The sequence below is a fragment of the Rutilus rutilus genome (genome assembly GCF_951802725.1).
Source record: "Rutilus rutilus genome assembly, chromosome: 13".
NCBI lineage: Eukaryota > Metazoa > Chordata > Actinopteri > Cypriniformes > Leuciscidae > Rutilus > Rutilus rutilus.
In genome coordinates this window covers 22441798-22468103 of record NC_140218.1, presented here as the reverse complement: position 1 = coordinate 22468103, position 26306 = coordinate 22441798, and the positions used below count along the sequence as shown (strand labels likewise).

The 26306-nt window shown below is 37.6% G+C and overlaps 1 protein-coding gene across 4 annotated transcripts in view; it reads left to right on the top strand.

The window, feature by feature from the left end:
• The window catches only part of pax7b (paired box 7b), a 56313-nt gene extending 48988 nt beyond the window's left edge, over nucleotides 1–7325 (top strand). For all 4 annotated transcript variants that reach the window (XM_084428265.1, XM_084428268.1, XM_084428266.1 and 1 more), the window contains 2 exons: nucleotides 237–486; nucleotides 5275–7325. In XM_084428265.1, the coding sequence (XP_084284391.1) occupies nucleotides 237–486; nucleotides 5275–5390 (366 nt within the window). In that variant the 3' untranslated portion in view covers nucleotides 5391–7325. The remainder of the gene's footprint in view (nucleotides 1–236; nucleotides 487–5274) is intronic.
• Nucleotides 7326–26306: the final 18981 nt, after the last annotated feature.

Here is a 26306-nt window from a genome sequence, read left to right as displayed (position 1 = left end):
TGGTCCCTTCTGTCTCTGTTATTTAGGCTGACACTGTTTTCAGGCTGGTAAATGCTCCCTTGGGATGCAGGAAAAGGGTCGTTGTGAAGATGTTTAACCCCTATCAGGGATGAGGCCTTGAACTTTGAGTGACATGCAGTGACCAACAATGATTTGTGACATAGATTTACTGCCTATATGAAGTGTTTTCCATGTGTTTTTGCTGATCCTGCCTCTCGTTCCTTTCTCCCCACCAGGTGATGAGCATCCTCAGCAACCCCAGTGCCGTGGCCCCTCAGTCCCAGCATGAGTTCTCCATATCCCCCCTGCACAGCGGCCTGGAGGCCTCCAACCCCATCTCAGCCAGCTGTAGCCAGCGCTCCGAGCCTATCAAGACCGCCGACAGCCTCACCTCCACCCAGTCCTACTGCCACCCTACGTACAGCACCACCAGCTACAGCGTGGACCCCGTCACTGCAGGCTACCAATACAGTCAGTACGGCCAGAGTAAGTGCCTCTCTACTCTTTACTTAAATTGCTTTTTTTGTCATATTTACCCCCACAGCTCTATCGGTCTTGTAGTCCTCATTTGTAAGTCGCTTTAGATAAAATAAATTATAAATTACCCCTTCATTGACACCAAACCTAAAATGTGTTCCTTTAAACTCCTAGTAGTAACTTCTTTTTAATATTATACTGCAGTGATTTCTCAACCAGGGTGCCGAAACCCACTATCGGGCCAAGGCAAACTTCTAAATGGGTTTTAAGATGACTTGATCAAGACAACATCTAAAAATCAAGATGTAAACTGAAATTATATTGTTGTTCCTTTAACAATTGGGCTTAAATTTATTTTGGTTGGTTTAACTTAAAAAGTAAGTTAATCGGTTGCCTTAAAGGGATAGTTCACCCAAAAATGAAAATGCTGTCCTCATTTACTCACCCTCATGTTGTTCCAAACCTGTATGACTTACCAACCTTCTTTAAAATATCTTCTTTTGTGTTCAGCAGAAGAAAGGAAATCATACAGGTTTGGAACAACATGAGGGTGACTAAATGATGACAGCATTTTCATTTTTGGGTGAACTATCCCTTTAAAATGTTTCGTTTCAGTGAACTCAAAATGTTAATACAAAGACAGAGATTGATTTAATCAACAAACAACAGTACAACTTGTGCACTATATCTTAAGTATTTTAAAGCCAAACAATAGCTTTGAGAAATAGACTGAACTTTAAGTCAAATGAAATCATGTACTTTAGATCATGAGAGTTCATTAGAAAAGTAACAGATTTTTTCAATGAATCAGTTGATCAGTTACGAAACTGGCGTCAATGATTCGTTCATTAATTAAGCAGATTTGGTTCTTGAGTTCAACTCACTGACTTAAAATTTAGGTCTGTTCCTACAGACAAAGCTAACATATAACATAAGAAGACTTGCAGTATAATGTGTCATGAACCACTTTTATGGTTTCACTTTCTATTACATGGAAAAGCGTACCTAGTAAGTTATTCATTAAATCATTTACAATCAGTTATTTTATATTCAGTTATTCTACAATTTATTTGAGTCAAGTACAGAAATTTGGTTTAACTGTTCCTTTAAATGCTCCATGGGGTGCAAAATCACTGATTTAGCCCAACCTGTCTAATATTTCATTGAAATTTGTGAGACAGCTTAGGGGCGCACTTTGTAGAGGCGCGTGTTTGCGTGTGTTCGCTGTGACCGTGAGTGTCAGAGAGCAGATTCTGTGCTTCTCTTAGGGAAGGTAAAGATTCAGTCTGAGCGGGATTTAAGCAGTAAACGGTGCTGACAGGAAAGGAAGGCTTCCTGAGGGAGAGAGGTTAAATGAGCTGTGATTACTCTCTCTGCTAGCTGTCAGCACCAGTGTCTCCAGTACAGACAGCTAGCCCACCCACAGGTATGCGGCAGCTACCGTACGCGCCGCCGTTCCCTGACAGCTTCCTTTTTTGCTCTTGCTTACAGACGCTAACGTGCGGCGCTTACTGTCACACTGACAGATGTCTGGCACCGTCCGCTCGCACCCCTCGCTCTGCCCCGCCTCGACACTTCTGCTAATGATGAATAAAGGAAGTAGAGGTTCAAATAACACCTCCTCGACTGGGGTAATCAAAGGGCCTCCGACCAAAAAACATCAGAGAGACTTGACATCCCAGAAGCTAATGCCAGTGAGCTAATGCTCACCTTCAGAAGCCTTTTTATATCCATTAGTCATAGACGTCTCTGTCGTGATGCATTTTGTCATTGTTGTTGACATTTTGATCAAATGATCACTGTGTTTACCGCTTGTCGGAAAAGGAGTGGCTGTGTTCGCAATGCCAACTCCTAAAAAAAATAAAAAAGTAGTGAAAAGTCAATCCTGTCAGTTTCAAAATGCAAAGCCCTCAGGTTTAACCTCCTCCGCTCGACGGTTTCCACTTTTCATTTTTTCCATTTCGGCTTTGAGGATGTAGGTGGGAAACGTCTATGCAAATAATTACCTGAAGGTTACAGCTTGCGCTGTGCTAACTTAATAAGTTAGCCAATTCCAGTTGGACTCAGCGAGGGTTGCTTTTCTGTTTTAAAAGGGAAGTGGCTAGAGGGGATAATTGGAGCTTCCTCGGTTTTTGCGCCACACCACTTCCATCCTGTCCTTGGTATGTCCTCGCAACCCCAAACCCGATTCACTCGTCTTTTTCCACCAATCAAATGTCCCTAATGTCTTTAGCTTGTGTATTTAAATTGAAGCAGTGTGAGATGGGAGGCAGATCAATGCTGAGGTCCTGGGTTGCGAGTGGGACTCGGGGTGCCCTCTGACCCTGGATTAGCCCGCGGGATAGAGTCGACACGTGCTCCTGATAAAGATCTCCCAGTAAAGCCAGACTCCAGATCAATCCAATGAGAGTCATGCCCTCAGGTGATATGTTAGTCACACCATTTTGTGTGCTACACCTATCTGGTGGGAATCTCTTCACTTTTTCTGCCGTCTCTCCCCTCTCTATTGCATTTTGCGTAGCCGTACAGATACTAATCTTGATCAACAGAAACCGTTTTCACAGGCGTAGAAAATCGAGTGGACTTATTATCTAAATCTACTCAGTACAGCTGAAAAAGTTTTAGCTACATCAACTAAACAGAACTTTGAAATGGCTTCTTTTTTTCTTTCTTTTTTGCATTTATTTATTTACGCTTTGTTTATGGTGTTTTGGGTGGCATTTTTAAAAGAAAGATGGATAGATGGAATAGACTGGCGTGTCACAATATGATGTTATATGATAGAAAGTGTGGAATTCTGAGAACAGGGATGACAGACATAATGAGGAATGTGCTGAGGAATACTCACTATGACAGGAATGAGTGACAGTGGGGAACAGGTGCTCTGGAATCAGCAGTGTGTTCATGAGAGCTCAGTGATGCGAAATGTCTGCTCTGAAACTCAACCCCAAAACTAAACCCATCCTAGTTTGCTTATAAGGATCCGTGACAAATAAAGATGTCCGAGATTAAAATGTTAAAATGTCCCCTTTCTTTTTGGATTTAATACATTTTGGGTAAAAAACTATTTTTTTTTCTTTTTATTAAGATTCAGAGACACTAAAATGTGAAGTGGTGTAACGCTAAAGTAAAAGTGGTATAATATTTTCCTAAATGTAATCATTATTTTCAAAAATGTTTTTAAAAGATGTAAAAATTAAAATATTAGTTTGCTTATATGAAACACTGACAAATAATGATGTCCAAGTTGAAAAATGTAGAAATGCAACATTTGTATTCATGGTTTCATTTTAATTTAGATTCAAAGGCTCTAAAAAATGTCCAGTGGTACAACCCTACATTTAACAGTAATATCATATTTTCTTAACCTTAATCATAATATTTTGTAATATTTTTTATTCATTAAGATTTTAAAAATAAAAATAAATCTATTAAAAAAAAGGAAATCTATTTGTATTAATATAATTGTTTTCTCTGATTTACTCCATTTGACTTTCAACTAAACGTCCATTCCAACTTCCATTAAGAGCATCATCTCTCCGTTTTATGGTTTTCCTGTCATATATGTTGCCTATACCGCACTAAAAATATATATACAGTGCAATGCATAAGTGAATACACCCATGCTAAAGTTGACTAAAAAGAGGAATAAAAAATCATATTTTGGAAATTGAACTTAATGCCTTAATTTAAAAAATTAGGAAAAATCCAACCTTTAAGGACACCAATTTTCTTTGTGAATGAATAATGTATTGTAAATAAATAAATGTTCTTCCTTAAAATACATGGTGCATAAGTGAGTACACCCCTATGTTAAATTCCCATAGAGGCAGGCAGATTTTTATTTTTAAGTTTTTTTTATTTTTATTTTTTTAGGATACTATGCATCCTGATAAAGTTCCCTTGGCCTTTGGAATTAAAATAGCCCCACATCATCACATAGCCTTCACCATACCTAGAGATTGGCATGATTTTATTTCAGTTAGCCTAAAAGCTAGTTTGATTTGCATTGAGAGATGATCTTATGGAAAGTACCCCATGCCAATCTCTAGGTATGGTGAAGGCTATGTGATGATGTGGGGCTATTTTAATTCCAAAGGCCAAGGGAACTTTATCAGGATGCATAGTATCCTAAATTTTTTTTTAAAAAAATACTTAAAAATAAATATCTGCCTGCCTCTATGGGAATTTAACATAGGGGTGTACTCACTTATGCACCATGTATTTTAAGGAAGAACATTTATTTATTTACGATACATTATTCATTCACAAAGAAAATTGGTGTCCTTAAAGGTTGGATTTTTCCTTAATTTTTTAAATTAAGGCATTAAGTTCAATTTCCAAAATATGATTTTTAATTCCTCTTTTTAGTCAACTTTAGCATGGGTGTATTCACTTATGCATTGCACTGTATATGGATATAAAAAAAATTGCTTATTTTCTTAAAATATATATAATATTATATAAATTCATAATTTTAGATGCGCCACAAACAAAACTGAATTTTAACAGGTGTATTCAAGTATTTGACTGTATAAATTGTGTGTACATTAGATCGATTTGATTGACTGATTTTTAGCCTTTTAATGAGATCAGACATTTTAATAACTTACACATTTTATATTATATAAGTCACAAAAAAAAAACAGAATTGTAATGTGTTCATCATGTTTTGAACATGTATTCAGGTAATTATCTGTATGAATTGCGTGCACTTACAGATCCAGGCAAAAACTGTCACTTCATGAGTTTCATATCTCTGAGAAATGAATGTGTTGTTTTGTTCTCTGTGTGCAGCTGCAGTGGATTACCTGGCTAAGAATGTGAGCTTGTCCACGCAGAGAAGGATGAAGCTCGGAGAGCACTCGGCTGTGCTCGGACTGCTACAGGTGGAGACGGGACAGGCGTATTGATGGCTCTCGAACTGAACACCCACCCATGTGCTTCACCAGCATCCCTCCATTCTTTCTGCAGCGCCCACACGTGGACCATCTGACTAGGAGTGAACGAGACCAAGAGAAATGATAAAAACACAGGCAGTCCTAGACTTTCTACCTATAGCAGTGTGAATACAAAAGCCATTCCACATTTTAAAAAAAGACACTATTGTGCCGCATCTCCTTATTCGTCCCGATCCTTTCTCTCTTTCACAACAAAGAGACCCTTTCAGGGCTTCAGAAAGAAGCTGAGGGAAAAATGAGCATCAATTGTCTGATCCCAAATCACTAAAGCCCTGCCTGTCGGCATCCAGTGTTAGCACACATAGGTTACTGCTTGCCCATTCCAAACTGTTCGGACCATGTTGTTTATAGAACTGAAAATGATGGTATTATAATTATATTTGTTATTATAAATGTGGTTGTTCCTATTGCTGTTGCATTTACTATTGTAATTAATTACTCTTTGTTTACATGTTTCATTTTTATTTTTTCTCATGTTTAGTTCCTGTTTCTATTTTAACCACAAGGCCTTGCTCTGCAACATTACATTTCTGATGGATATACACAGGCAGGCTGTTTGCAAAGCTACAACGGACGTCTACGGTTTTAGATCTTAAACCTTACATTCCACAAAACCTGGGCATCTGGGTTGGAGGAGCCTTGATATGGGGTTAAACAGCAGTCTGTGACCTGCTCTATATGGGTAAATTATCAGTGTTATTTATGATCATTTCATCTTAAAAACATACATTGTTCTGGAATATGATGACCAAATGACAAAAATAGGCTACATAGTTTTGATTAATTTTTGCAATGAACACAGACTTAATTATTCTCTGTGGTCACTATAATTACCATTATAATGAGCCCTGATGGGCAAATGCCATTTTTAGCATTTTGTGGCTTTTTATATACTTTCCCATATGCTTCTTGGCTATTCATGGAAAGTATTGATATAGCTTGCAATTTATCAAAGAACTTAAAAGCAATCCGATATTAGCCATCTAAAGGCTGAAGGGCGATTTGTAAATTCATGTCTCGGATATTGTGAAGGGGGGGATGTACTAAATTGGTAGCACTTTTTTGGGGTATTCACGAGGAACTTCATTTGTCTCTGTGGTCACTGTAAAAGAATGGACTGAAACTGTACAATGGGAATCTGATTTGTAGAGAAAAACTTTTAAGTCTTATGCCAGGTTACATTTCAAAAGTGTGATGGTCTCTGAATAACTGTCTTAAAAATGTCCAAGCTATTATATTGAGAGATGGAATATATGACCACATTTATGGATCTGTGTTTACATTTAATGTTTGCCACAATGGCTCCTTATTCCACCTTTTCTCAGCTGTGTTTTAAACCTCAGAGACGATTTCTGTGGCAAAGATGAACTGAAACTGAACTGTGCTCCAGTGTCACTACAGACGTGCCCTAAAATGCCATATATATATTCAGGAGAATAACTGAAACATGAACACATGACCATGTGCCAACAGGACATTTCCATTTTAACACTTAAAATATTTTTAGTAAATAAAAAAGACAAAAAAGAAATGTAAAAAAAAAAAAAAAAAAATCATGTTTTAGTGTGTAGCACTCATTTCTACTGCAATCATTAATCTATCTTTGGGATATATAAAGCACTATCTGACTAGGCGATACACATTTCCAAATCGTTTCAAACTCAGTTGCTCTTTATTCTTTCGTTGTTTACCTTTTTGCTCATATGTATTTTCCTTTGATATATTTCCGTTCAGCATGTGTGTATATTATCATGGCATAATTTATTCAGCTGTATGAAATACTAGCGTAGTGGGAACTTGTATTGGCATTTACTACCTTCAGCCTGTTGGTGTCTTTACTGTAGCACTGGCATATCTGTTATGGATTAAAGCTCAAAAAAGTGGATAAAGAAACACAGACTGCTTCTTTCTTTCTCATCACTCACTAAATGTATCATACAATAGTCAAATATATGCTCACAATATCTGTTAATGTTTTTTTTTAAACACTTGTGCATTTTATTAAGCATTTAGTTCACTCACTGATGACATATATGGCAAGAAGTATCTTGTACACTTGCTGTACCATCTACTAAATTTATGTAGAGCTTTTTAATCTGTAATGTTCATTTTCTGTAATACTTAAAACATGAAAATCTATTGGCATTTATCATATACACTCTTTTCATTGCTTTGATGTCGCTGTCAGCTATAATCATGATTTAATCCCCATCTTAACAATGCTGTATTTTTATAGCCACTTTGAAGTCAAGAACATCATGACAGTTGTGGTGATTTAAGATACTAAAAATATCAGTTTCCAGTAATTGAGTTGCGCTGGAAGTGAATAGAGTGAAGTGTTGCAGACAGTGTCACAACAGAGACTCTCAGAGCAGTGCATTCACAGAAGAGCTGCAGGGCCTGAGGGAATTTACTGCACTTCTTCTGGGGGCACAGGCTGGGCACTGAATACCAGCCAATGTGTAACGGCATTAATGCCTCAAGACGGGGAAGATGCGTTGCACCTCCGATCCGAATGAGCTCCTCTCTGATGATGGATTTTAAACTCTTGTGTTTAATTAAGAATTTTAAAGGAATATTCATTGTAAACAAGTTTGAGTGTGGCCATCTGGGTTCACTTAAAGGATTCACACAGCGAGGGAATGTCTCTGGAATGTGATTTTGCACTGAGGAATCCTCTTTATGATTCAGCTGTCCTCTATGTAATGTGATGTCATAAAATGTCATTTCAGATATTTCCAATATTACTATTATGGGAGCAGCTGCTCAGATGATCTGATAAACTTGCTTTTTGGATGGTCATGATTATTTTTTTAATATTATATTATATTCTATTGTATTAATCTATTTTTATTTAACTATAAAGACCTTAAAAAGAATAAAGACCTTAAAATACAGAAGACAGAACATTTACTGATAAATTTGGACTACAGTATATTTATATTTTTGCAGATAATCTGATCAGTAGCCTACTTGATGTCTAAAATTATATATATATACAGTATATATATATATATATAGAGAGAGAGAGAGAGAGAGAGAGAGAGAGAGATTTTCCCAATATTATTGTGAACAAAAACGGATAAATCTGATATCTAAAATAATTTGCAACAAGAACATAATGAATTACATAATGACTAAATAAATGGCCAATATCATCAGTTGAATGAAAGAATTGACTTTCCAACTGAGGGAGTGTTTAAAGAATTTCTGGGACGTGGTTCTTTCATGATAATGAGTATTTTGGGTCAGTCACACGTTGTTATTTTGAGGTAAGAACATGCCATGAGGTACAGACTGATTAAAACATGTCTGAAGAATTTCACCACGAGACCCCCCTGCCACCCTCCTTTGGCTGTTATTATTATGTTTTAGAAACTCTGCGGTGTCAACCTCTTGAAAACGTAACAAAGAAAGCACTTACAAAGCCTAACATCTCCTTAAATCCCATAATTATTCCAGGATACATTATGTACCTGAGCCCGGGTGTCTGATCTTCACCGAAGGGATTCCACATTCCTACAATCAGCTTACACCGACAGATCGCATGATTGCCTAATAACCTGGATGGGTAAGTAGAGCGCTTAGCAGAAGATTGTTACAGAGAGAAGAATGTATCCCTTTGACAGACTCTGCTTCTCCAAAGCATTATACTCTTCTGAAATGGATTTTTTTTTTAGTACAGATGTCAATAGGGTAAGACAATTTTATTTCTCCTTGCAATTCACATGAACTTTCCCTTTTTAAACCCAGTCTTTCATTTGCTGTTTCCAGGCACCTAATACAAGATTATAGTCCCCCATAGTAACCCTGGCATCCCTCACCCAAGCCTCCGTGTGCCCCTCCTTGCCCCCAGACTCTAATCTCCACACTCCAGCATCACTGCAAAATTAAGCTGTGAGAGAGCTGGGAGTCGCTTTAACCCCGCTCGATCTAAAAGGCTCTCAATACACCCTATTGAAAAAAGTCTCAGAGCAGTCAACACTCCCCCCCCCCCCCATAGCCTATGTCTCATATCTCCCTTTACTGTCGTATGGCGTCTATTTCTCTCTGTCCTCCGTGCCATCTCACCTCAGTGAGGAAAAAAGGCGGGATTTCAAGGTGAACATGCAGGTATACATCCAAGAGATAAGTCATGGAGCCTGCTTACAGGTTGCTTGCGAAATCTACAGTCAGCTTGCAGACTTATTCATAGTAATAATCCAAAATGGAGGTGAAATACTACAGAATGAAAATAATGAGCACAAGATTCTGCATTCTGTGGGAGATACATTCATAAACCCTTTTTGAAAACAGTCAGCTCTTAACAAGCGTGACGCCTGGGTATAGACTCCGATACACAAAGACAATTTTTCTAGATAATAGCCTATCACGCAGGATACAATTTGAATTAAAAAAATGCAATTTTCACCTTGAAATGAACAAATGATTACAATTTCTATACAAATTAAGGCATCCAGGCAGCGCCTCAGTGCACAGCTCAGGCCATGAAACCTGACATAATTACCATGAAATACATTCTCAAATATTTGTATTTTGTCCATCGCTTTAAAACACGCCAGTCAGCCTTCTTCTGATCTCACCTTCTGGGGCAAACGCAGAAAAAAAAGAGTGGAAATCATCTAAGATGAAAAGCCCTTTAACAGGCCAGATAAAAATGTGTAAAAAAGGGATGGGGGAAAAAAATAAAACAAACAGTAAATTGCTGCCGTTCAGCCTGACAGCCCCTGGAGTTATCTCTAAAAGCCAAATTACAGAGTCTTATCATGGGAATCATATCTAATGGTTATCTATACTCAGATGTTTCTCTCTCTCCCTCCTCTCTGCACCCCCTGTTCTTTCCCAGAGATTGCATTTACTTATGATTAGGAATATCTTTAGAAGAAAAGATGTTAACTTGAGCATTTCGTTTGGAAAGTTATGGTGAATTGCAAGTGGCACAAAAGAACAAGGCATGTAATTCAGAGGTGAGTGCAGCCTCCAAGGATGATGAGAGAGATGCATGCCAATGACCAGGTGGCATCTATATGCAAATACAGTCTCAGGAAACTTTATATCACCAAGTCCAGAATTCTGAGATTATTGTGGATAATATAATATAATATAAAACGGTTAGTTCCACTCATTGATTCTGATTGGTCAATAGCTGTGTTTTATTCACGATAAAACACGGCTTTGACCGCTTCACCCAACGGTCCTATCTATGTATCACTACTCAACACCCTTAGCAAATCATTCTTTGTAATGTAAACAAATGTGATGCGATCTGGGAAAACCCACCACATGGGTGATATTTTACCTATTACAAGTTTTGATGCCATATTAAAGCTGGTTTCAAGCCCTTTCCAAATCTGTTTTTATTTCAAGTTATGGTTATCTTAAGTCGGATGATTTTCAGGAAAGGAATTTTGAGAAAAACAGGAAAAACTGTCGCGTCCAGCTACCTGGACGATTGGCGCTCTTTTTTTATTGCCTTTTTTACATATCACATATTTTAGTAGGCCTAATCATCATAGATTAGATATCATTCAAAAACTTACTAACTCAAAATTCACCCTGTGAAAACCGTTACAGGACTGGCGGGAAATGCACATTGATAGGCCTACCTTTCTTCTGTTGTGTGGTTTATTTTGATAGGTGAACTGTCTTTGTAGTGTTAAGGGAAGGAGAGCTATGGGCGATTTTTAAAATAAGAATTTAGAATTTAATTAAGAATATAATTAAGAATAATCATTTAATAAAAACCCAATTTTGACCAAAAAAAAAAAAAAAAAACCAAACAAACTGACATTCGATCTACAGGCTATTTGTAGGCCTTACTGAAAGTACCAGCCTGACATCAGACGGGTTTTCCCAGATCGCATCACAAATGTTTGTTCTCATTGATATTATTTCTTAAAAGTAGAGAATTGTGAGAGACCGAATAAGCAAGTGTACCTGCATTTACAGTAGATATAGCATTTTCCCTCAGGTCAGTCCATATTCGTAGTGAAAATCCGTTTGAATGTCCGCTGCGACATCTTTTCCAACCGTTAAGGGGTTTTCCATAGACTGTAAAAAATAGGGGTTTTCCCGATTGTCAGTTACGTCATGCTTCTCAATGTTCACAAAAAGTTACAGTCCTTTCAATATAAAAGTCTTTTCTACTGACTGACTCACTCGAAGACAGTCTTTGACGCCATCTAAGGCGAAATAATGTAACTTCTGTTGTTGCTGATCACGGCCAGGGACTATTTTTTTCCAGCGGAAGGAAGGCTTTTAGTGATTTTACTTCAAAAGTTGCATTGATACATGTATTTATATTTTTGGCTTTAATATCATTATTGTGTGGTAACCGTTTTATAAAAGAAATAGGCTACGGTACTCAAGTCTAGTGCTGTAACATGAATAAGTCACGAAACATAATACATCTAATAATATAATAAACATATCAGTGACCAATCTAAAACAGAGTGAGTGTGCTGCTGTATTGTATGACAGTATTTCTTCTCCAAGCAAATTGAAACATATATTACAACACCACTTTACAAACAACATATGGCCTTGCTGACCTTTTCTTTGATAGATTTTCATCTCACACAGTTTTGAATATTGCAGAAGGAGAACAGCAGCAGTTGTCTTGGAATGATGGAGGGTTTGTGGATTTGCTCTCTCTCTCTTCTTCACATGTGAAGGCTTGCTTCATGCCCAATGAAGCCTTTAACAATGCTGGAGAGAACTTGTAAAGACTTTTCCCTTCCTTATACCTCCCCTCCCACTCCTCTATCTATCTCTGTGCACTGTCTGCCTGAGAGGCGCACATCAGATTTCAACACTTGACCTCATAATGCTGGGGGTCAGCGCCACACCAGCAGCAATTTCACACACAAGATGAAAGGGAAATTAACATTGAAGTTGTTTGAGGCGGCAGCTCTGGGCTCTGGCCAGCTCAGGCGGCAGTCTCCTAACCCCACCACACTGTGAGCCACAAAGAGGACGAGTGAAGAACAGGGCTGCTGGAAGCTGGAGGAATGCAGACGTCCTCCCGCTGGAGGCTTAGCCCCTGACCACCTCAACTCAAGGACCAGAAGGCTAAAGAGAGCGAAGGAGAACACAGCGCTGCGGCATATCAGAAACAAGGTATTAAAAACAGGGCTTTGTGACCTTCAATTTCAACCGAGCCGTGTTTTTGATGGTCTCCTGTGGAAATTCAATTTTAGTTTTATACTTTGACAAAGAGCATGTGGAAAAAAAGAGAGAAAATTTATTTTTGTAAATGTATTTTTAAAATTCCTCATGGATGTAAGGAGTAAAAAATATTTAAAACAAAAAACACTTGTGATTAACATACAATTCTGATTCTGAACCATCTAAAAAATATTTCCTCTTCTCTCCTCCATTCACATCATGCAGGTGGATCTTTTTGCATTCTTGAGCTGGAAGATGGATAAACTAAAAAGTTCATTACATTGTTAAAGTGTTACTAATCCCATGTACCTGCCACTGAGCACCTCCGAAAATCTAATGTGACACACTGAGATGGAAAATCTATTCTTTTCGTCGGTGTCCCTGACTGTGTTACCGCTGCTCAATGGTAATTTCCCTCACCTTAACCAACCCTCCCCCAAAAACAATTTACCATTCTGTTGCCATTATGTCCTACCAAGACCAGTGCAGATTCAGTCACGACCTTCATATTATGTGAAAATTGGACTTTGCAAACTTGACACAAGCAGGAGAGAGCAGGCAAAATTGCTTTTCGCTCGAAAAGCCCTGCATGAGTTCCTCAAAATTCTGCTTCCTATAGGAGGAACTGCAGTGCACACTAATCTCACCATCCACTCACAAAACCCTTAAATTAAATATAGAAATATGTAGAACAGATTATTTAAATTACTTACATTTTTAATTATTTTAAGTCTTATTTTAATTTTGGAAAAAAAGGTTCCAGGGGTTTTCACAGCAATGGCAATAAAGAACCTTTTTGGTTCTTTCAATCAACAGTTCTTAAAATAACCATTTATATTCTAAAGAACCTTTTTTATATTTATATATATTTTTTCTTATATTGCCATAACAACCTAGTTGTCTGGTGAGCTCATCAACAATAATAACATTAAGAGACAATATGAAACATATAAATACAACAAAAAAAAGGATAAAAACATACATACATTTCCACTATAAAGTACCTTTTGTGGAATGGAAAGGTTCCATGGATGTTAAGGATTCTTCGTGGAACCATCAATGCCAGTTCATTTATCGTCCAATGAATTTGATGGTAATGTAATTCATTTCCTAAAAGGAAACACATCACCATTGATTAATTCAGGTTTGTTTTGTCTATCACAAAGAAAAGTAGACAAAAACATTACATGAAACAACTGATGTTGGACATATGCATATTGAAAAGTGTGAAATACTCAACAACGATTTGTCCAATTATTATCTGAGTATCATGTTCTGATTCACACATTGTGAGAGGATCCATTTACCTTTTGCAGCGTGTGACGTATATATAGAGGTGGACATTTCCCGTTTAAATATATTTTGTGTGACATGACATGCTCAGCGTTGACCCAGCTGGGGCTCAAGAATTGTGTCAAACGTCATTGAATGTTTCTGAGTTTCATTTTGTTTTGCCCCCTACAGCGCACTAGAGTTGTTGATTGTCGCTTCTTCAGCTTTCTAATTTAATCAGTAGTCCCATTGGGCAGGAGAAATGAATCAAGCGTTTGTTTATCCAACATGTCTGTGCGTTTGACTGATGTTCAGCCTTGTTTGTGTCATCCCAGAGCTGTGCCCACTTTGTTATTAATTGAGCTCTTTTTGGCTGTCGGTTTGCCTTTTCTAATTCCCTTTAAGGAAACTGGCTTCTTTTCAGATCTGCGGCACTGTGGGTCATTAATTATGACGGTAATAAAAGGTGCTTGTGTTGTGCCAGTCAGCCTCTGCCAGTGCAAGGAATCTTTCTCTGTTAACCGGAAGCTTGTCTTTCTTTGCATTCAGGCTGGAGGGACAGTATTGTATGTAGCACCAACAGGCTTTTGGACACTGAGGCCAATTGCTACGTCTTAATGCAGTTTACAATACGTGCAGCGACATTTCTCCAAGCCGCACAAGTGCGTTTTTCTTTTGTGGAGGACAAGTTTGAATGGAAGGAAGAATAATTATGACGAGGGGTCCCATACGTCGTGTAAAGCCTGCGGTCTTGAGAGATGAAGAGTCTTAAGTATGGTTTTATTCTGCATAGATCTTCATTCCACATTTCTTGCTGAGCCACATTGTTTTGATGTCCTCACAAGTTTTGATTGTGTAAATATTAGATAAAGAATAGAGGCTTACAAGTAATCTTAAGAACGTGAAGTCTCACACACATAAATACTCCGGAAGACTTTCTTGTTAAGCATTTAAAGGCTTAATCTTCATTATTTGTGGATGCAGTGATGGGCGATACTATGTATCTTTCTATACAGCATTGCCATGGACCTCAGAGATATTTTAGCAAACAGTTGAATGCCACATGAGTCCAGGCTTTTGAAACTGCCCCAGTCTGCGCTCTATTTTTGAGACAGGTGAAAGTATTAAATCATTTATAAATTTAAATAATTTATAATAGGCCTATTAATCGCCTTGCCGGAGTTGATTGATTGTGACCGAATGACGTATACATTAGCTTTATACCTTAAAGTCGTCATGAAATGGATATTGCGATAGTATTTTCTTCCCTATTGTGACGCATATCCGAGTGAAACGCTTCTCAAACAATTAAGAAAAAAAAAGTAGGGCAGGACTTGATTTTGTTCATCAGGAATTGATTGGATTGTTGGTTCGTTGTGGTTTGCTATTGCTGTGATGTCATGTGAGTGACAGGTTGTCCCGCCCTCACGCCAGTAAACATCAACAGAGAAGAGATGTTGCTGTTTAATCAAAGTTAGGCTACTTTGGCGCGTCTGTTGCGTTGCCAATTTTTTTCTCCCAAAATTATTATTTCCAAGGTTTGAAAGGCCAAGACCACTGTCTTTAAAAATGGTTTCCAGTTTATGTATGCAAGTTTTTTCTCTGACTGTCATATACTCCCTCTATGCTACTTCTTTTTACCCCTGAGCAAAGAATGAAAAGAACATCGTAATGAATATATTGGGGCCTTTAGCATAATGACTCTTCAGTATGAAAACATATTCAGAATGTCTTGTGGGACTGTCCTTCACTTCTTGAGAATATGTTAATCCCTGAGACGGCAAATCAGTTGCCGTCTGTCTCATGCTCAACACCTGTATTAAATCTTTTATGCTCTCTGGAGTCTCATTGGGATGAAAATAAGAAATCCCCCTCTCATTGTCCCCGCATGCAGTCGGGGGAATAGTGAACGTCTGCAACAGACCTGTGTTTGGGAAAAGGGCAATTACAAATGAATTTAACATCTAGACGAGAGTGGGATTACAAGGCCTTATATCAGTTATAGAATTCTCCACCCTCATTACAATTGCACACACAGGCATTTGGTACTGATCTAAGAATAGCACAGAAGGGGGAGAACATTTTAATTTGAAGGATTAGAGCAATTCAGATCAACCTGATCGTACAGACATGATGCCGTCAAATGTTTCAGAACACAGTGGGATGACTGAGATTTAGGTACTTATTTTTAAAGAAGGAGCTCAAATCTACAGCTCTTTGATGAAGAATATCCTAAAATGTCTATACATTTTGAAGGAGAGGCACAGCTGAACTGCTTAGTAGCTTGACCCAGTGAACCATCAAAATTATTTACAGTCACATTACATCATAGTCGCATTATACCACTTTTGTCTAACATCAGTGCAACAGAATTTTAACCTCTTTAAAATCTAGCTATACAACTAGAAATATACTTCTGGTTTCACAGACAAGGCTTAAGCCTCTTCTGAGACTAAAATGCATGTTTGAGCTGTTTTAACTGAAAGGAACTTACGCTGATATAACTTACAATATGTCAGTGCCATTGTCTGTCTCAAGATGCACACCAGTAGTTTTTTCTAAGGCACTTTATAAAAGCTCCTTAAATGCCCTAATTGAACTAAGGCCTACTCCTGTCTTTATCTAAGCCCTGTCTGTGAAACCAGGCCTATATCACTCCTATTATTCTGGAAGAATAGATTTGCCAGTAGGTAGCAACAGTTGACTGCCTTTATGAGTGATTCATTTAAGTCGTTCTCTCAACCGATTAATTTAAAAACACTGACATTCAGGAACAAAACACCACAGTGCGTGGCCGAAAATTCACCGTAAACACTACTAAATCTCCAACTTAACATGAATCTTGCACAAAAAACATTAAATAACACTTAATTTGAGCATTTACTCTCCCTTTCGAGTGTCACGGCAAAGGATGCTGTTAAGTTCAGTTTCAGTTAAATTTGAGTTTGTCTAAATTAAAAGAAACAAAATAATAAAATTCAAAACAATTCAGATGACTTAAAATGTGTTAGTTTTGTGAATTCAAAAGAAAAGGAAAGAGCTATATACTCATAAAAGTTCATTTGATTGAACTAATTTGTTTAGTTTACGCTACTCAAACCATTTAATTATTTTGAGCATTTGGGTTGACAGATGCGGAAGGGTTAAGGCAGCTGTGACTTTGTTTAAAACAATATTTATTTGAGGAGCCAAGCTTTAAATATATAGGAACACTTCTTTTAAACTCACCATGAAATCAAATTTGACATGTTTTTTATGGAAAATTGTGGTGTTTATTATAAATATGCCTAATTTAACAAACAAAACAAAAGAAATTAACTTCCCCTCCTCGCAACCTGCCACCCATATGAGATCGCAGCTGTTAGCAACCAACAACAATCCAATCCGTTCGCGATGAACAAAATCAAATCCTACTTTTTTTTTCTTGGTCAAGAAGCCGTTTCACTTACATGTGTAGGCTATATAAGACAACGGCACTGACAAAATGTGTACAGCTGTAGCAACCATCAAACAGATCCGCCTGTTCAATTTGAGGTGAGGTGGGATCAACATCACAACTCAAAGCAGAACCAGCAATCAATCAAATCTAAAGGGATCTCGTGCCTCAGTATAAATGTTCCTCTAAGCCTTTTGGTACCTCTCTCTTTTCCCTCACTGGGTCTTACTTAAAATTATGATCAAGGGCTCAGTCCTCAGGTTTCAGGGCATCAAATATGAGGCAGGGGGGAAGGGAAGAGAAAAGAGAAAATAGGGAGAGAGGGCATAGAAAGAGGGAGCAAGAGAGGAGAGAACACTTTCCCAGGGTTCTGACAACTAGAACAGCTGAGATTCCGTCCTCCCCCATCCTTTAGGCCAGAGACAGCTCATTGTGCCCACAGATGTGTGTGAGGGAAGGTTGTGATGTTGTGCCAGAACGGGGAAAGTTGTGTAATGAGAAAAGTGGGGAGAATGCCCATTCCTGCTTAATGTTTTTTCTCCCACATGCATAAAGAGAGATTGGCTGAACAGCTGCGGCCCTTCCATGTGTCGGTGAGGGTACCCAAGCAGCCGGGCTGAAGCTCCGTTCTCTGAGGTTTCAGTGTTCCCAGTTTTTTTTTATGAACGATATGTTAAGAATTAGTATTTTATACACAAGAGAAACAACTGATTATATTTCATAATCATTTATCTCTTGTTTGAGTTTCATTACAAGGCCCAGAACAGTCTGTGGTGCCAATCAGGACTCTTGCTAACATTTTTTATGGGTGTACCCTTGACCATGTTTTATTTTTATTTTATTTTTTAAATAAAATATCCATTTAGTGTGGTCCCTCGTCACAGGACCCAACCAAGACAACATTCCTAGTTTTCCCCTTTCACTGACGGCGCTCAACAACAGTGATTTTGTTTCAATGGCAGGGTTAAAAGAGGATACAAAAGGTCATCTGCTGCTATCATTTGTTTAATGTAATTTGAGTTCGCCCAAAGCAGGTCATTATCAAACCTCGGAACCCAAATAAATCCTCCTGTCCTGTTTTCTTAATATGGATAATACGATTCATATGCTCAGTTTACCTACAACATCAGTTTGGGCCATGTGACTCCTGGCAGTTTGAATGCCCTGACTATTTTAAATGCATTTTTGGATGCATCATGAGAACAAACTTAACTTCATAGTGCCATCAAAAATGAAATGCATTGGACGTGGCAAGCAGGAGGGTGGTTTCCCACAAATTTAGTCCTGGCCAAAGGCTTTATTATGAGTGAAATGCTGAGAGCAGATGTCAACAGTACTCTTGGCCCTGTAACTGGAGGTGGGTAGTGGTTGTCAGAGGACACAGGCCCCCCCAAAAGCCAACATCTGTTCCTATCACCATCAGTACTGCAGCTGGAAGGGTGCGTGATGTCATCAGAGGGCAGCTGGCCCCCAGTAGACGACACAATGAGAGGCTGCGAGTGTGAGAACGTGAGAGAGATCTGGATGTCAGGAAAGGTGAGGTGTCTGGATTTGACTTTGCTACTGATTATGTCATGATGCTCTCTTTTTTTTTCATCCTATACATTTTATTATTAAAAAAATAGAATCATCCCTGAAGATCCTCATGACTGTCAAGTTCAATTAAAATATATAAAATTATACCAGACCTTTTTAAGACAAGACACTTAGCTTTTCCCTTTGAAAAATACAACATTGTGAAATTTATATAGATTACTTAAGATCACTTAATATTTGTAGAAGACATACTTAAAAATATCTTAGCTTTATATAACAAAAAGTGTGTTAGCTTTTTAATGATAAAACAATAGATGTAATACTACTAGGGATGCACAAATATGAACATTTTGGCCGATACAGATAACCGATAATACTTCAAAGCTGATAACCAATATATATATAAGCCCATAAATCTAGATCCAAGTTTTTATATACTTTTTGAGAGCCTGATTACAAAAACAAAATTCTCACCAAGCACACAATTATAATGATGTTCTCATAATTTTATGTAGCCTATATGACAGACTTGTGCTGCACGTTGCACTTAACTGTATTTTCCTTTTTTGAAGGGATTACAATCACATTTCAAGCAATTCAAAACCATCATGGCGAACAGTGCATATCTGAAGTGTCTCAGCTTTTTTATTGGCTTTAATACATCAGCCACATTTTTTTTATTGGAACGATAACGATAACATTAAAAATGAACATTTATCGGCCGATACCGATATGGTGGCCGATATATCGTGCATCCCTAAATACTACCCATTTGCTAATTAGATGTTTTTATGGAGTAGCTACACCTTAATGATCATCATACTAGTTCCCATCCAAAAGTAGTGGCTTTATAGCTTATTCAGGAAATTGAGAAATTCAAGTAAAGAGTGGGCTTTACCTTAAACATTAAGCCTTCATTTGCAAAGAGAGTCCATAGATCTATCACATATATGTTAGCAGAGGAGATGTGATGTCTGATAGGGCCCCACTGTGATGTGAGCACTGAGAAGGGGCCCTCTGTTTGAGAGAGACTTGAAGGCTTCGTTATGGAGCTTAGATCACCGTCCATGCTAATATGAACCACGTAAACCAAACATCTCCCTTTCCGTGCCTGTGTGTATAGACCATACCGAGCCACCTCAGGGACCCCAGCATTGCTTTTTAATAAGTGGGGCATTACAAAGCAGCTTCCTGAGACTGCGAACTACCCTTCGGTCCTTAACAGGGAGAGAGGGGTTTTACTGCAATCAAATAGGAGGGATGAGACTCTCACTGGAGCTAAAGAGAAAAGGCATTACTTTCTATGAATACTGACTTACAGAGCCATAGAGGTTTTGTTTATTTTCATAGATGAAATTTTCAGTAACATAACACTTTGAAACTCCTTGACCCCATCACATCCAAACATATTTGCGTGTCCGTGAAGCATTCGAATATTAAATGATTTGTGAAGGATCATGTGACACTAAAGCCTGGAGTGATAATCTCTTTAGTGATAAAACTCATTTTCATCTCATTTATTTCAGATGTAGTCCTTATACTGAGGTGGTGTGCAATTTCTTTGTTTTTGTTTTTAGCTGACCTTCATCTCACACCATCTAAGTCTCAAACAATTTGTTGTATCACGTTTGAGGAAACTTGGTCTGTTTATTCTGTTTCATATTGACGCTTAAGGTTACGACACCATCAAAAGAAAAGTTGTAAGTACTCCAGATACGCTTTAGATGCCGCCAGCCCTTTTGGGGGCTTTGTTCGTACAAATTGGGTTTTTACACTATTTGTCAATCTGTTCTGGGATGGCTGGTTAAAAAGTTTTGTTGTACTTCAAGACTTTTCATTTTAACACATTTTCCACTGTCCACCCTCATCCTTCAATCATTTATCTTCTTCAATCTCCACCTCAGCTTTCCTGTGTTAAAGGTTTACTGGAGCACTACACTGTAAAGAAAATCCTGTCATTTTTACAGAAAAAAAAAAAAAAAACACAAAAAACTGATGGCTGTGGTTGCCAGAATAATTCTGTAAAAATGTAAAGATATTTACATAAGAACCTATAAATCAAAGTTGATCAAGAGTATAGCCTTTCCACAAGATGATATTTATATTAATATATAGAAGGTACACACAGTGTCATGCACACAAATACAAAACACCATCATGGTAAAACATATGACACTAAAATAATGCAATAAACATTCATTTAACAACAAATGAAACCCTACACACCAAATGTCCAGTGGGAAGCAGAAACACATTTTCACTGTCAATTACAAGATGTTCTTTTTACTTCCAAAAACAGTATTTAGGAGTATTTTACTATTAAATTACATGAAATTTAAGGTTAGATTTATTAGTTTTTCCCCATAAGGGAACTTACTGTTATGCAATTAACAGGCTTTTACTGTAGCATTTTTACAGTCTTTTACATTTAAAAATGATTACAATATTTTTGTCTTTACAGTGTACAGTATGTCTGGTAAAAGAACTACTGTAAGTGAACCACTGACATACAACGCCAATCTCCCTTCAGCTAATTTTTTTTCTGTCTGTAAACATCATATTCAGCATCTATTTGTGTCCCACAATTATTTTACATGACCTTGCTCACATGGCCGTCTCTCCAAACTACCACTCAAAACGTGGTGTCTCACATTGAGGAGTCTGAAAACAAGTTGTTGTATCTATAATAGGACTAGTGCTTTGTGGCAGACTGCTCTTGCCCCAGGAGATATTTTCCCCTCGGACACTGGGCTCACAAAAGCAGCCAGTGTACTGCGGCAATTCCCTTCCTAATCTTCAGTATCCTCTTAACCCCCCACCCTCCTCACCCGAACCCTCCCATCTCGCCCTCCTTCATCTTCTCCATCAATATAATAAGTCTACAGTGCCCATAATTTGGTGTCATGTCTCTGACCTCTGGCTCATGAGCAGCCACAGTACGCACCACGCTGATAAGCAGAGGGATCCATTTTTCTGCAATGGATTTGGCTAATAAAGATATACAAGCAGCTTGTCGATAGCCCTCCGCTCATGATGTCGAGCCTGCAAGGCTGTGCAGGGTATTTGCGCTGGGTTTCTCATGTCACTTACACACAGACGGCTGGGGGTGTTTGTGACAGTGCGTTTGGTGTGAGGATAATCTCATAGCAAAATATCAATGAAAATCTACTGTGCGATTTGACCAAACACCTGCTTGAAGTGCAGCTGTTTCTTCCAGTTAACCTAGCATTGTAAATTCCCTGTGATCAGCCAGTAACTTATTTTATGTCTGGAAAATGTGTACCACACATCATTTTGTGAAAGTCAAATGAGTCAAATTGTCCAGAGGAAGGTTTAAGGTGAGCGGTGAATGTAGAGGATTAAGCCTGAAGACATTTTATAGCTTGAAAACATGTGAATAGAATGCTGTAGATTCTGTCTGGAACTACAGGAAGCATATTTTTAAAAATGTTTAGTGCAGGATGAACTCTTCAGTCCTAGCTGAACATATTTGGGTCATATCCACTGCACTAGCATATATCTTTGGAGCCCTCTATAATTGATAAGGGTGCCCTCTGTTGACTTGATATTGTATTGCACCCGTTTAGGGATAATAATTGCATTGAATTACATATTATTTTTAAAGGTTTCATTAACAATTCTTAAAACAAGGAATATTTGGAAAAAGGAAAAGCCATTCCATTGCCAAATCATGAGAATTCCAACAATAAATATGCAACATTTAAAACAAATCTGCACGGCTATAGAAGCAGCATAACTGGAATCCAATAATTGGGCTTTAATATTTACGACGAATCCGATAGTAAACAAACAGAAAATGGGGTAACATTTATTTCATTTATAAAATCCCACAAATAAAACGCATATATCTTTACACGCTTTCATATGAACTGCTACATGCAACTAGATTGGTTTTTGACTTGAATCGGCTCATATGAATCAATCATTTAGGATACACATAGAGGATACACTGGTTGCGAGGTAGGCTATGGCTGCATCCGAAATCGCATAGGCTACTACCCTACTATATAAAAGGTGAAAAACAGTTTGTGACAAGAGTAGTATGTCCAAATTCAGGGTAGGAAGTACCTGGATGACCTCCTTCTTCTGATTCTGAAGTGTGCATATGATTATTATGATGGACACTTTACTATCCCATGAGGACACATGAGAGGATTTGAGTATGGCAGTGACACAACTGACGCTGGTAGGTCACATGATAATGACAACATGGTGAATGTAGTATGTCTGGATTACATCAATACTACACACACTCTTTTAGCAGTCATGAATTAGGCAGCAATTTCAGACGCAGCCTGTGTTATTCATTCACTAAAAAGAACCGGCTCGTAAAGGTAATTTGTTTGTTAACCGAACTACACTAATCACGATAGGCGTGTTCGACTTAAAGTGGCCTTGTGCAGACCGATCATTCACTGGACACTATCCCATGAGGCCATGGGAGAGGATTTATGATTGGTAAAGTAAGGTAACTGACGCTGGTAAGTCAAAAAACAGTAACAACATGGCTGAAGTAGTATGTCTGAATTTCATACTCATAACGGCTACTTTTTTAATGGTCGCGAAGTTCAAATTCAAATGTAGGCTACCTCCTCAGATTTCGGACACAGCATACACTAAAAAATAATTCTGTGGCTTAGTAAATATTACAGAAATTTTTAACTTTATTAACTTAATAAAATTTCTGAATATCGTTTACTTGATTGTTTGAGTTAAACATACCAAAATAATTGAGTAAAAATCCAAGTTAATTTTATCTAAAATTTACAGATATAGGCCTATTTAAAAAAATGTTCAATAAAATGATTTAGTATTTGACTAACCAATTATTTCTTTATAATATACTTAATATAAAAAATTGGTAAAGTAAGGTAACTGACGCTGGTAAGTCAAATAACAGTAACAACATGGCTGAAGTAGTATTTCAAATTCAGTACTGAATTTCATACACACATTCATACTATATAGAACGGCTACTTTTTAATGGTCGCAAAGTAAGTTCAAATTCAAATGTAGGCTACCTCCTCAGACAGTATGCAATTTCGGACACAGCATAGGTGTGTTGGACTTAAAGCGGCGCTGCGCAGTCTAATCGATGTATGACATAAAACCATGAGAGCGATAAGAGAGCAAACGGCTCAGTACTTTGATGTCATACATCGATTAGACGGCTACTCTTTTGGCATTCTGTTTTTCCCATACTAAATAGTAGGGAAGTATTCGATTTCAGACGCAGCGCTACTGTCTGTTTCATGCTGTAGATTAATTCCCAGTGTTTTCAGTGCTGTTGTTCGGTACTAAGTATTTCATGAAATTCTCTTAAAGTGCCTATTTTATTACGACATTCCATCCGAACAGGCGGAAGAATGCGTATGCACAATCTGTTTACTGAACGTGATTCAGATGCGTTTTTTATTTATTTGTTTGTTTATTTAAAATGGATTTAATTCAATATAATCCGGTTCTCAGTTCCTAACGCTACTCTTTAATCTTCCCATAATCACATTTATAGACACAGCACAGCCATGTAATGGTTAAATCACTGACAGTAGCCCACAGCAGACATCAGGGAGCAACTGGGTGAGCAAATCCTGTGGAAGCGGAGGCGCCATGCACAGCACAAGCCTGAGATAGCAGCTGAATTCCACTGTCCTTCCAGCGCATCCCACAATGCACATGTATTGTATAGCTGGCTACCGACACGGTTTGCTTTGCACGTTGAGTGAGAGAGGCCTATAAAGATGGACACACAGCTCCACTGACCTGCATTAGAAAAGTTCAGCCAGCCTCTCCAGCTGTGACGCATGGACAGTGACTGGATGTCTTCATTGGTCAATTGGCTGAAACATCAATTTTCACCCTTTTAAGAGTGACAAATAGCCGTTCAAAATTAAAACAAACTGAATCAGCGTGAATCATCTTCTGAGTTCTTTTTCGGAGGCCTTCCCAACTGTGATTAGAGCAAAAATCATGAGATATTTTCAAACATAGACAGTGAGCTGTAGCTATTTTTTATATGTTCTGTATACTGTATATTGAATTTCCTCTGTATTCCATGACTAACACTATACTGTTTAGAAGAAAATAGCAAAAGTCTGTCCATTCAATTTTGTGATAATGGAGAGCATTTCAGTCACAGTTAAATGTGTAGGCTGCATATACAATCTGCAAATTGTAAATAGCATTTTCTGGATCATCCCACTGACATCCATCTTTATGATGCAACTCGCTGGACAGCCAGAGAGCAAAATATGTTTGCACTCAGCTAACTGTGATGTTTGTGACTCAATGAAGGCACACATTTGACACAGTTGACTTTAATGACATGCAGGCAAAAGAAGCATGTGGATAAAGAAACATCTTTTCATGTTCTTGAACTGTTCTCCTCTCCCATATGGAAAAACCTGTTTCTCTGTGCACATTTGTTTCCAATTCATCAGTGAAAAAAGCTGCTTCTTTTTTTTTTAAGGAAGAGAGGCTGGGGATCAGCCTGATCTCTTGATTTCTTGTATCTTGATTTTTGTTTTATGCATACTTTTATCCAAAGCAAGCGGGGGATGTTGTTGCGTGTTCTGTTATCAAGAGTTTGATAGGAGTGTTATTTTGAAATTTGCTTTTTTCGTGACTCCCCCTTGTAACATGAAATTCCCTGTGTAAAGTGAAAAGCTTTCTTTTTCTTTCCCCTTTAGAATTTTGTTCAAATTGCAGTTTTCCCCCAGTGTATTTTCTTTTCATTTTTCGTTATTGTGGCAAGGTGTTGGCCCTTTTTTTTGGGAAATATTGTAAATACTTAAAAAAAATGTATGCTGTTTTTTTTTTTTTTTGTAATTAGGGAGTGAGGTAAGACCACTGTATTTTTATTTTCTTTATTTTGATAAGCTTATTTAGTTACAATTGGGTTTAGACAGTGGCAGCTTTTTGTTGGTTATTTTTGGCTAAGCCCACCGCAAAGTTTTGTTCCCACACCTGTTGCTTTCAGTCCATGTATTCCTTGAGAATTTAACGTTTGAAGCATCATGCTTAACCAGAAATGTTAAACATTATTTATTGTGATTTTTTTAATCATTAATTATATTAAAATAATATTTAATAATGTTGTTTATTATTTATATTTAACAAAATATTATTTATTAATAATTAATTATTTATTATGAATGCACAGAAACTTTGAATTGAATTTGCTAACATTTCAATGTCAAGTGGCATTTACACAGTTTGGTCTTTTCATGAAGAACATTGAATATCACTTTTAAGTGCACCATTTAGTAATTTTGATTATCAGATGATTCTGATTTTAATCGGATAGTAAAATAGTATCAAATGTATCATTTTTGCAAGTCAAAACTGTATGCCTATATAATGAATGAAAACAGTAAGAACATTCCCAGAAGTCCATGAATGGGACTTAATTATATAAATAAATTTGTTTCTGCAAA